Source organism: Haplochromis burtoni, unplaced genomic scaffold, assembly GCF_018398535.1.
Source record: "Haplochromis burtoni strain Fernald_Lab_line unplaced genomic scaffold, NCSU_Asbu1 Contig_462, whole genome shotgun sequence".
Taxonomy (NCBI): Eukaryota; Metazoa; Chordata; class Actinopteri; order Cichliformes; family Cichlidae; genus Haplochromis; species Haplochromis burtoni.
The window spans coordinates 211,714-222,973 of NW_024582823.1; the positions used below are offsets into that span (position 1 = coordinate 211,714).

The 11,260-nt window shown below is 40.9% G+C and overlaps 1 protein-coding gene across 2 annotated transcripts in view; it reads right to left on the reverse strand.

Moving 5' to 3' along the window:
• Nucleotides 1-8,364, reverse strand: part of piga (phosphatidylinositol glycan anchor biosynthesis, class A) — a 10,801-nt gene extending 2,437 nt beyond the window's left edge. Inside the window, exons 1-6 of one of the 2 annotated variants that reach the window (XM_005945875.3) lie at nucleotides 8,229-8,364; nucleotides 6,837-7,319; nucleotides 6,490-6,760; nucleotides 4,110-4,242; nucleotides 3,638-3,770; nucleotides 920-1,126 (exon numbers count right to left, since the gene is read on the reverse strand). In XM_005945875.3, coding sequence (XP_005945937.1) covers nucleotides 920-1,126; nucleotides 3,638-3,770; nucleotides 4,110-4,242; nucleotides 6,490-6,760; nucleotides 6,837-7,283 — 1,191 coding nt within the window. In that variant the 5' untranslated portion in view covers nucleotides 7,284-7,319; nucleotides 8,229-8,364. Of the gene's footprint in view, nucleotides 1-919; nucleotides 1,127-3,637; nucleotides 3,771-4,109; nucleotides 4,243-6,489; nucleotides 6,761-6,836 lie in introns of both variants that reach the window. The other variant, XM_042213641.1, reaches the window with a different exon arrangement.
• Nucleotides 8,365-11,260: the final 2,896 nt, after the last annotated feature.

An 11,260-nucleotide genomic window follows, 5' to 3' on the forward strand; every position in this document is an offset into this window, starting at 1 on the left:
TGACCTTAGAACTGAAGAAGCTTCTCGGATGAGAGGTGAAACGTCTTCAAGTAACTTAAAGAAGTCCAGACGCTTTTCTTTGCAAGCTCCTTTGGAAACTTCTGTATGTTAAAAACATTTCTGGCTATTTGAATACAAGTTTTGAGAGTTCACAGGGTGTACCTGAATGTGCCGCGATGTTTCACAGGCCGGGCTCTGCTTACAAACTCACATTGACTTCAGAGTGCACTTTAACACACTGCTAGCTTATTTTTTTTTAAAGGTATGCCATTGTTTAACAGAGCCATGGAGCAATGCCAAGCACTTAGAAAATACCAAAAAACAAAACACAACTGTCAGGTCTAGCTGCCTTGCATGACTGTCGAGCTTGAGAAAGAGAGAGAGTTTCATACAGGAATTTGCATACAGCAGAGGTTTTCCTGTACCTTTCAAGAGCATATTTGGTAGTGTAGTTGCACCGACACAAAAATAACCATTAGAAATAATGAATGAGCAAAGCTCGTCTCCAGGTTAGATGTGTTTGAGCATGTTGTACAATTAAAGAAAAAAAGGACACTCAAGATAAATTTGATGTGCCTCAGCTTTTTATCTCTTACCTCACAAGTTTCTAAGCATGCTGCAAGAGAGAGAGTTTTTTGGAAATCAGATACTGTGGGAAATGTTTAGAGAAAACATGTTTACGCAAAGTCTGGTAATCTGGACGCCTTATCTGATGGTGCAGTGGTCCAATGAGTTATCTGATCAAGATTCAGAGTAGTTGCTGTTTTCAATTTATGAAAATGTCCTTGTGATGAAAGGGCACACCTGTGTCTTTTATTTTACACAATAAAATGTTATGCTTTGATAGCATTTTCTTCAAAAATGTAAAACAAGCTGTTACATGCACACGGTCCAGTGTGGGTGTCTTTGGGGAACCTACTTTCTCGGTCCTCTCCGCAACATTCCTCCAGGTGTAGAGGTTTCGCACACGCACGTGATTGGAAGCAGGCGACGGGACGTTGCCCGATCGTTGCCGAGCGATGACCGCTTCCAGACCGGCGCACAATGAACGGACGGTGGGTTCACACAGGGTAATCAAACCCTCAGGTAACACCTCTGGAATGCCTCCCACACGAGTGCTAACCACCTAAGAAAACAGAGACAAAAAACAGATGCTGACAAACACATACACACACGCAAAAAAGAGAGAACAGAAAAACAGAAGTTTTCCTGAAGTATAAAATATGTCATGGAATGATTATTAGCAAAATTCCACTGTGTGTGTTTGGCCTCAAGCTAAAACTAGCACCACAGCTCTGTGGACACCTGAAAAAGGAAGCTCTGCTGTACCTGGAACCTCAAACAGTGATGTCAGGGTGTACCCACTTTCATATCACTATGGTAACGTGACAATTTCAGTCAAAGATGTACAAAGTTATAAAGATTAGGAGTCATGGAAAATGAAATGCTAGCCACTTTATTAGGTACACCTGTTCAGCTGCTTGTTATAGCAAATATCTGATCAGCCAAAAAGAGGAAAATATTCCGTGCTCTGGAGTTCTCCGGGAGAAAATGCCTTGTTGATGTCAGAGGTCAGAGGACCTCTATCCTGCCTTGCATCAACAGTGCAGACTAATGTCGGGGTATTTTCTTGGCCCCTGAGGACCAGCTGAGCACTGATCTTAACTGAGTACTGTTGGTAATCATGTCAATTACTTCATGACCACAGCATGCCCACATTATCATGGGTGCTTCCAGTAGGATAACACACAGTATCACAAAGCTCAAATCATCTCGAACTGGTTTCTTGAACATCACAATTAGCTCAAGTGGACTGAGCTTTGAGATTTGAAGGTAAGGGAGGTTCCCATTGTGGATGTCCAGCTGTGTGATGCTATCATGACAGCTGCACGTCCACCATCCATTTCTGTGCCATGAAGAATTTAGGCAGTTCTGAAGGCAAAACAGTGTCTAACCCTGTACCTGCGAGGTGTACCTAATAAAGTGTCTGGTAAGTTTATATGACAGCAATCAACATCCAAAAGCTTCCCAAATAAACTCCACTTTACTGGAATATTACTAACAAAATAAAGTTAGAGTAAAGAATTCCATGTTTACAAACTGAATTGTCTTTAAAAACATTTTTATTGATAGATTAATTATTGATTGAGCTCAAGGTGTTAAAGATAAATGTGTATATAGGTATTTTTGTAAATATACACATCCAACAGCATTCACACTTTACACTATAAGTTGCTGCATTGTGCTTGTCTCCTTTCTTGCCCTGTGTTATGGCACAGTTCAACTTATGTTCAACTTTATGTCCAACCTACGTGTCCCAATAAATCACAGATAAAGAGTGGTTACTCAATGCGTCTTCCCATAAGCAATTATTTTTTGTGTAATCTCTGTACGCATATCTGTGTAAGAATCTGCAGAAAAGGGTATAACTCATCATACAGTCTGACTAAGAAAGTAAGAAGAAATTACGTTATTAAATGCCACCTGCGTGTGTTTCCCCGTTTTTTTCCCCATAGTTATGAAACCTGAGGATTCCCTCTAGTAGGAAAGAATAACAAACGGGCTTGTTTGTTAGCTCGAAGGCATTTTCATCCCAAAAGAAATTAAGCTCCCAATGTAATTTCTTTTGGAAATAACCTGGAGGTAAGAGGATTCTCTCATGGATTCTCAGGTTACTTTTTTCCATCTGTAGGTCTAACGTCACGAAATAACAAGAATGACATTTCCAGTTTCTGTTCCTCCAGCGATAAACCACATTAAGTTCCACTGTGATGCGGTTAGCTGGCATTTGCCACTCTTACATAAAGGTCTATCCTCCCTTTCCCATGTCTCCCTCATGTACTTCAGTTTTTTTTAAGCAGCGGTATGAGATGAGCTGCACACGCCCACGGCGAATCTGCCACAAGAACACTTCAGCATCTTCAACTGAGTTGTGCCGGCTCCGCTTGGCCGAATGGGCTTTCACAGAGCTGCTTCTGTGATCTGAAAGTGCCTCGTCTTGATAAAGTCTAATTTTCATTATTACATTATTATATATTCTACAAAAAACGAAAAGTTTATCTGCATTTTTTTGCTTAGATTTGTGACATGAACTGAGCTTAAGGTCTAAAGATTCAGTGTTAGATCTGTCGCCCCTCGGATGACTACTGGGGGCAACTTAGGTCACATATTGGCCTGTTTCCAATAAAATGACTGGCTGTGCATCAGAAGATGTCATTATCTTAAGAGATTGGCACGCTAAATGGTAAGTAAACGAGATGTTAAAATTGATACTATGATAAAGCTAGAGGGAAATATTGCACCATGTAATGACAAGCATGTACAAGTTTACCCCCACAATCTAATAACATCATGTAGCTAATCTGGTTAAACCATCCTTCAGGTTGTGGCATGTTTTTAGCAGCAAGATGTGCCCTCTCCCATTTGTATTAAAGAAATATTCTCAAATGTTTGGTGTGTTTATCTCAAAAAAGCTGTTTCACTTAAAGTGAAATAAGGAAATCCTGACACCGAGAGTCACTGCTACCGGACTTCATATCATTGACCTTGTGTATCAATGACTGTCAGACAGCAGCTAACCGCATCACAGTGGAACTTAACGTGGTTTATGGCTGGAGGAACAGAAACTGCAGCAAACCTGCAGTCCACAGCTGGCTCCTTCCACAATGGCCATGCAGAACGCTTCAGTGAGCGACGTGTTGAGGAAGATGTGGCCTTGAACCAAAACCCCACGCACATCTTTGTGCTCCAGAGCGCCCAGCAGACGTACCCTGTGCAGATCAAAACACAGTGGTAGCACCTTTACTCAGGAACCCAGTGATTGACCCTGGGTTTATCTACTAATCTACAATCATTTCCAAGTGTTGAATAAACGTAAAGGAAACACAAAACAATGGCAGTAAATTCCAGTTAATTAAATTCTATAACAGTGTTGGTTCTTTAATATACTACAGAAAGTTTCTTTATATGAGATTTGCTCCTGTGGTAAGAAAAGTAAACTAAAGCTGTAATACAGACACGATTTAATATACAAATACTTAGACATGCTTTAATAGATCCTGAAAGATGTCGACATCATTATCTCAGGAAATAAGCGCATCCAGCAGTACCTGTCATGTAGTTGGTATTTCTCCCTCACTTCCTCCAGAACAATTCTCTTTGGTCCCTCTCCGCCAATCAGGAAGTGGAGGTCAGGATGTTTGAGACAAAGCTCCGGGATTATTCCACCAAGAAGATCAATTCCTGCAAAGAAGGAAAGAAAGTGAAGACTTCCTTCCACTATTAGAGTGATGCAGTTCTCTACTGAACTTCATATGGAAAGCAAAGGCAATGGCTATTTTAGTTACATAGTACATTTCATTACATGTAACCTTGAGGTTCTTAACATAGAAGGTAAATACATCAAAATAAGAGTAAGTCTATAATATCTTAAGACAGTGAAAACAACAAACTTTACAAAGAGATAAAGTCCAAGTTTCTTTCACACACACACACACACACACACACACACACACACACACACACACACACACACACACACACACACACACACACACACACAATAAGCCCGTGCTTTTGTTTGTCAGCACAGATGCAAGCCATCTTGGGTCAGCAGGCACCTTGTTCCAAAGAACACATCTACAGTAACGGTAAGTTTTCTTGGCATGCTTTGATCTTCTTCTGAGAACAGTTAAAAGATCTACGCCTGATGACCTGAGAGATCTAGGTGTAGTGTAACTTATTGCACTGGGAGGCCAAACCGGTGTGAGTTTTATGAACCAATAAAAGGATTTTTCAGGTAATTCTGCATTAAAATTGGATGCAGTTGTTCACATTAACCCAAACAACCATCTGCCTCACTCAGCCGCTCCGGAACAACAAATTCTTCCCTGATGACGGGACTGTGTTTAGTCTCTCTGCCCCTACCCTTGAAGGACACATGCGTCGGCTGAGGACTGTTGACTTTTGCTTAAGCGGGTGAACACAGGATACACACACACACACACACGCACACACACACGCACACACACACACACGCGCGCGCGCACACACACGCGCGCACACACACACACACAGATGTACACTCATTACCCTACACCATTCCAGACACCCCAGATGCTTGCTGCCCACCTGATATAGACAGCAGGTCTGTCCAGCGACTGCAGGACAAGACGACTGCTGTCTGCACCGGATCATTCCTTACCCCATACCCTCCCCCCGTTGCATGTCACGTCCTTTTACATGGTGTAAGATGTGAATATTCATGTACTTTTTTGTGCTGGTGTTTTTTTTTTTTACTGTCCTCAAACTGGTCTCCCAGTAAGGAGCCCAGTTTGAGTAGAGTTCTTTTTTTTTCTCCCCTTGTCCCTGACTTGTATACTTTCACTGTTTTCTTTTTGGCGCGGCCACATCTGCAGCCTGATTCTGATTCGTCTCTGTTCAGTTCTAAAACATTTTGAGAAATCCAGAAGTTAATGTCATCAACAAAGCTCACTGGTTTATGAACAGAAGTAAATGATAGGAGCAACTGTATCATCTATGCAAGACTGACAGGATGTATTATGCTTTTTTATGAAAGTGCCAAGTGGGAGCACTAAGAATTAAAGAGTAATGGACCGAGAACTGATCCTTGAGGAACCCCGCTTGAATTTTTATTTCTGTATCTCTAAAACTATTAAGTGAAACAGAGATACATATACTGTGCTCTTTAAGCCCAGGTTTGATTGCACATTTTTCTTTCCAAGGATGCTTTTCCTGAACTAGCAGAGCTTCCAGCATGTTTTACAAATGACTGTTTCTCTCTCCTGCCCATCTTCAAACATAATAACAATGATTTTAACTAAAAATGTCAAATTTGGATCCTTCACCCATAAGAGCTGCTGACACTAATTTGCAGTCCAGTTCTTGTGTAATTTGGTACTCTTCCACTGACATTATTTTTGATAAGTTTTCAGTGAATGGTGGGTACATGGATCAGCTGAAGGTCCAGGTGCATCTCTCTCTTACTGTATCAGATCTGTTGGATTTTTTCCTGTTTCTTAAGCACATCACTTTCAGGTACTCTTCTTCTGCTGTAGACAGATTTTTAAAGACTGTCACTTATTCTTTTGTCCTCCACTTCTCCAGTTTCCTCAAATGTAAGGACACACTACACACCATACCAAGATATCCTAAGTTTTAAGCTACTTGAAAAATAAAGTTGGGTGGCTCCAAGGTTATTATCGTTAACGAAAACTAACGAAATAACGAAAACTAGAAGTGAAAAAACATTTTCGTTAACGGAAATAAAAATAAAAACAAAAAAAGGAAAACTAACTAAAACTGTAAGGAGTGTTCACAAAACGAACTAAAATTAACTGAATTTATAGCAAAAATGTGTTTTTTACTTGTTTTAGGGTGAGGGCCTGAACAAAGGACTGTGACCTATTCAGCATAGCACCTTGCTGCTTCAAGTAGATGCAACAGCGTCTAAAACAAATTTCTCAGTACCTTTCCGATAGACGAGACGGCTGATGACAACAATTGTGATCCTGTCATCTTGTCGCTGGGAGGGGTCTGGTGTGAAGTCTGTAGGATCGACAGCGTTGGGAATAACGGACACTATCTCTGGGTCGAGTGCTGCGCGTAGAACTGTGTTCTCCTTACTTGTGTAGGACACACACACAATGTGGTTGGTGTCACACAGCGACACAGTCAGGAGCTTGTTGGTCAGGACAGAGCTGAGGTCAGCAAAGCCAAAGAGCGAGTGGTCAGTGAAAACCTGCAAATGACAAACACTCTTTAGCGATTTAAACAGCATCATGTTAGAAACACGGGAAATTACCTGAATCACCTACTGTGTTAAGACCCATGGTCTTAGCGTGGAACAATGCATCATGGGCCATGGCAGAAAAGGAGCTGTGTGCATGCACGACGGTGATGCGCTCCCTGACAAACACACAGCGCATCAGCGGGAGACTGTGGAAGCAGGTGGTGGCTGTGGACTGGTTGTACATCACTTGCAGGGGCAGGTAGTATACCTTCAGGCCATTGGTCAGGTACCGGACACCCTTCCTCCTGCCGTAGGCGTGAGTGACGATTACCACCTTGTGCCCCTTTTCAATCAGGCACTGGGAGAGTTGGTAAATGTGACTTTCTACTCCTCCCATGTTTGGATAGAAAAAGTCAGACACCATGCAGATGTTGTGCTTCCTGCTGTGGACCCTGGCAGCCTGTGCAGAAACTCCAGAGTTTCTCTGAGATGAAGGGTTATTCCCTGCTGCCACTTTCCGGCGCTGACCCATGGTATGCTTCTTGAGTGTCTCTGTACTTGATCAGCGCTTAAAGAAATAGTTAATAGTTAACAATAAGTATAATTCTAATGGATTATGTGTTGTATGGGTTTTGACTTTTTACATGTGAAGGGCACCAGCGTCCTGTGACCTTGAATTGGATAAGTTGTTAAGAAAACGGATAGAGGGGTCAATTGATAATATATTTTTTATAAGCATTCTATTGTATAGTCTACTGATATTTATAATTTTTTTAAACATCATGGTACTTTCAAAGCCTAAAGTAATATGGGCATTCTGACACTGGTCTTTGACCTGCAAGTGTTGCTGTGGCTTTAACTTCTTGAGTTTTTATCCTCTTCTACCTGCACCTTGGAAACACTTGTAAGGGCAGAAAACTTTGCTGGGTCCACCTGTCCTGAAATGTGATTCCATTGTTTTTATTAGAAACACACAAAAATCTCACCACTACACGTCGACACCTCTCTGACAGTGTCAACAAAGCCGCACATTAAAACTTTGCAGCCGATTTGTAGCTGAGATGTTCAATTTTATTTAACATTTAAAAAGTAGGAATAAAGAAGAAACCTTTTGACCCTTTGCCTTGGTCATTGTCATCCAAAGTAACCTTTGCAGCGCAGTCTGAATAGGCTTGTATCCATATCATCACATACATGTTTGCACAGTGTGTGGAGGTTCGATATCAGCTCACAGACAACCCCAAACCGAGAGTACTGCCATGTCTATAAGTTCCCTACTTCTACCCATTAACACAAACCGAAATAAAACACTTGAACGGATTTGCTGATGTGAGGTAGCAAACTCCTCTAAGCTCCAGTGCATTTAGGCTTTACACTTGTTCGCATTATGTATAAACGTCATGGAGACAAACACCTCTTCGCATTTAACCTTAACAAGCATCGCAGCGAACCGCTTTCACAGTCCAACTTGCCTTACCGTGGGTGGAAAGTCAGTCTTTTTCCAGATTTGATTTCATTTCTACATGCTAGCCCCGAGCTAGCCACTTAGCCGCCTGTGTTACTTCCTGGTGTTTTCTACGTCACTGGGAACGTGGTAGTTGACGTATGCTGCAAGGAAATGAAACTATATGTGACATTTAAACTTTGAGGGTTTTGTTTTTTTTTTTACAAGTAAAATAAAACCAAAGGTTAAGATTCGTTTTTCTTTCATACTTACTTGTTATAAACGTCTTTAAGTGCGAATGCTAAATCCAGAAATTATCACCATGCATGTTTCTTGTGCTTTGTTGCTGTTGTTGTTTTAATATTGTTAAAGTCACACAATAAAGTGAAGTAATGGGGACGATTTACTTACACACTTTTATTCCACAGCATTATCAACTGGTAACTTAAATTACGGCTGTTTATAGACTAAGCCTTTACAATTAAGGTTTTGCAATATTTTCCTTAAATATATAAAATTCTGTGAAATACAAAACACTGATACAAATGACAGACTGAAGCAGTGATCCAAAACCAGGTTGGTATGTGAAGAATCAGGAAAAATCTAGTAACGAGTGGCTTAAAAAGAAAAGAATAAACATGTTGTAATGGCACAGTAGAAAGTTCAGCCCTCATCTCGACTCACTGGCTGTGGCAGAACCTCAAAAGAGTCACACATGAATGACTGCAAACCTCAGTGAATGGAAACAGACGGTCAAATATTTCTCCACAGTGATGTGAAAGACTGATAAAGCCACAATAGTAAAACTGGCTATACAATCTTTTGAATCATAGTGTGTACTTGATTTAATACACATGCTTTTGTATTTGGCTTATTTTTTAATCAATAAAAAATGACACTGAGGTAATATCTGAGGTTTTATTTACTTCATTTTTCATTTTTCATTCAAATTATGTCCTGTGTTGCATGACTGTACATTAGTTACAGCAGAGATCTACTGCATGTTGTTACTTTGTCACAACAAAAACATTTTTGTTGATACTGCAGTTTTGCATCACTCTATGTGATGGAGTACTGAAAGTGTGCTACACTTGACAAAAAAAAAACAACAACGCAAAAACAGGATCTGTGTTCTTCTTGAAGCATGTGGTGTGCAAGTGTTCATGGTTCTTTAAAGAGAAATGAAATATCTGACAAGGAAATAAAAGTTACCAATCATGCAGTTTAAAAACACTTTATTGCTGAACAAAATGTTTTACTCTCTCTCTCTCTCTTTTTTTTTAGATATAATTTTCTTTTTGGTGCAGAAAAGGGCCACACATTTACATTTCATTACACTTCTCCATTCGTCAAATTTTGGCATACTGTCCTGACTGCAGTCACAGATTCAAGGCTGCTGACCTAATTCCCAAAAAGGGACCAGAGCTGCATGGCTACGTAGTACAGTGATGTTTCACAGTTAAGCAACATCATTTGCAAATTTCTTACTTGGCTCCTGAATATTTTTTCCTATTAACTATACATTATACACACATTACCCTAAACCTACTTATTTAAGTTAGGTTAAAAAAAAACAAAAACAAAAAACAAAACCTGGCATCTGATATATACAGTAGCTTGCAAAAGTATTCGGCCCCCTTGAACTTTTCCACATTTTGTCACATTACAGCCACAAACATGAATCAATTTTATTGGAATTCCACGTGAAAGACCAACACAAAGTGGTGTACACGTGAGAAGTGGAATGAAAATCATACATGAGTCGAAACATTTTTTACAAATAAATAACTGAAAAGTGGGGTGTGCGTAATTATTCAGCCCCCTGAGTCAATACTTTGTAGAACCACCTTTTGCTGCAATTCCAGCTGCCAGTCTTTTAGGGTCTGTCTCTACCAGCTTTGCACATCTAGAGACTGACATTCTTGCCCATTCTTCTTTGCAAAACAGCTCCAGCTCAGTCAGATTAGATGGACAGCGTTTGTGAACAGCAGTTTTCAGATCTTGCCACAGATTCTCGATTGGATTTAGATCTGGACTTTGACTGGGCCATTCTAACACATGGATATGTTTTGTTTTAAACCGTTCCATTGTTGTCCTGGCTTTATGTTTAGGGTCGTTGTCCTGCTGGAAGGTGAACCTCCGCCCCAGTCTCAAGTCTTTTGCACTCCAAGAGGTTTTCTTCCAAGATTGCCCTGTATTTGGCTCCATCCATCTTCCCATCAACTCTGACCAGCTTCCCTGTCCCTGCTGAAGAGAAGCACCCCCAGAGCATGATGCTGCCACCACCATATTTGACAGTGGGGATGGTGTGTTCAGAGTGATGTGCAGTGTTAGTTTTCCGCCACACATAGCGTTTTGCACTTTGGCCAAAAAGTTCCATTCTGGTCTCATCTGACCAGAGCACTGTCTTCCACATGTTTGCTGTGTCCCCCACATAGCTTGTGGCAAACTGCAAACGGGACTTCTTATGGTTTTCTGTTAACAATGGCTTTCTTCTTGCCACTCTTCCATAAAGGCCAACTTTGTGCAGTGCATGACTAATAGTTGTCCTATGGACAGATTCCACCACCTGAGCTGTAGATCTCTGCAGCTCGTCCAGAGTCACCATGGACCTCTTGACTGCATTTCTGATCAGCGCTCTCCTTGTTCGGCCTGTGAGTTTAGGTGGACGGCCTTGTCTTGGTAGGTTTACAGTTGTGCCATACTCCTTCCATTTCTGAATGATCGCTTGAACAGTGCTCCGTGGGATGTTCAAGGCTTTTGCAAAGAAGAATGGGCAAGGATTTCAGTCTCTAGATGTGCAAAGCTGGTAGAGACATACCCTAAAAGACTGGCAGCTGTAATTGCAGCAAAAGGTGGTTCTACAAAGTATTGACTCAGGGGGCTGAATAATTACGCACACCCCACAGTTATTTATTTGTAAAAAATGTTTGGAATCATGTATGACTTTTGTTCCACTTCTCACGTGTACACCACTTTGTGTTGGTCTTTCACGTGGAATTCCAATAAAATTGATTCATGTTTGTGGCTGTAATGTGACAAAATGTGGAAAAGTTCAAGGGGGC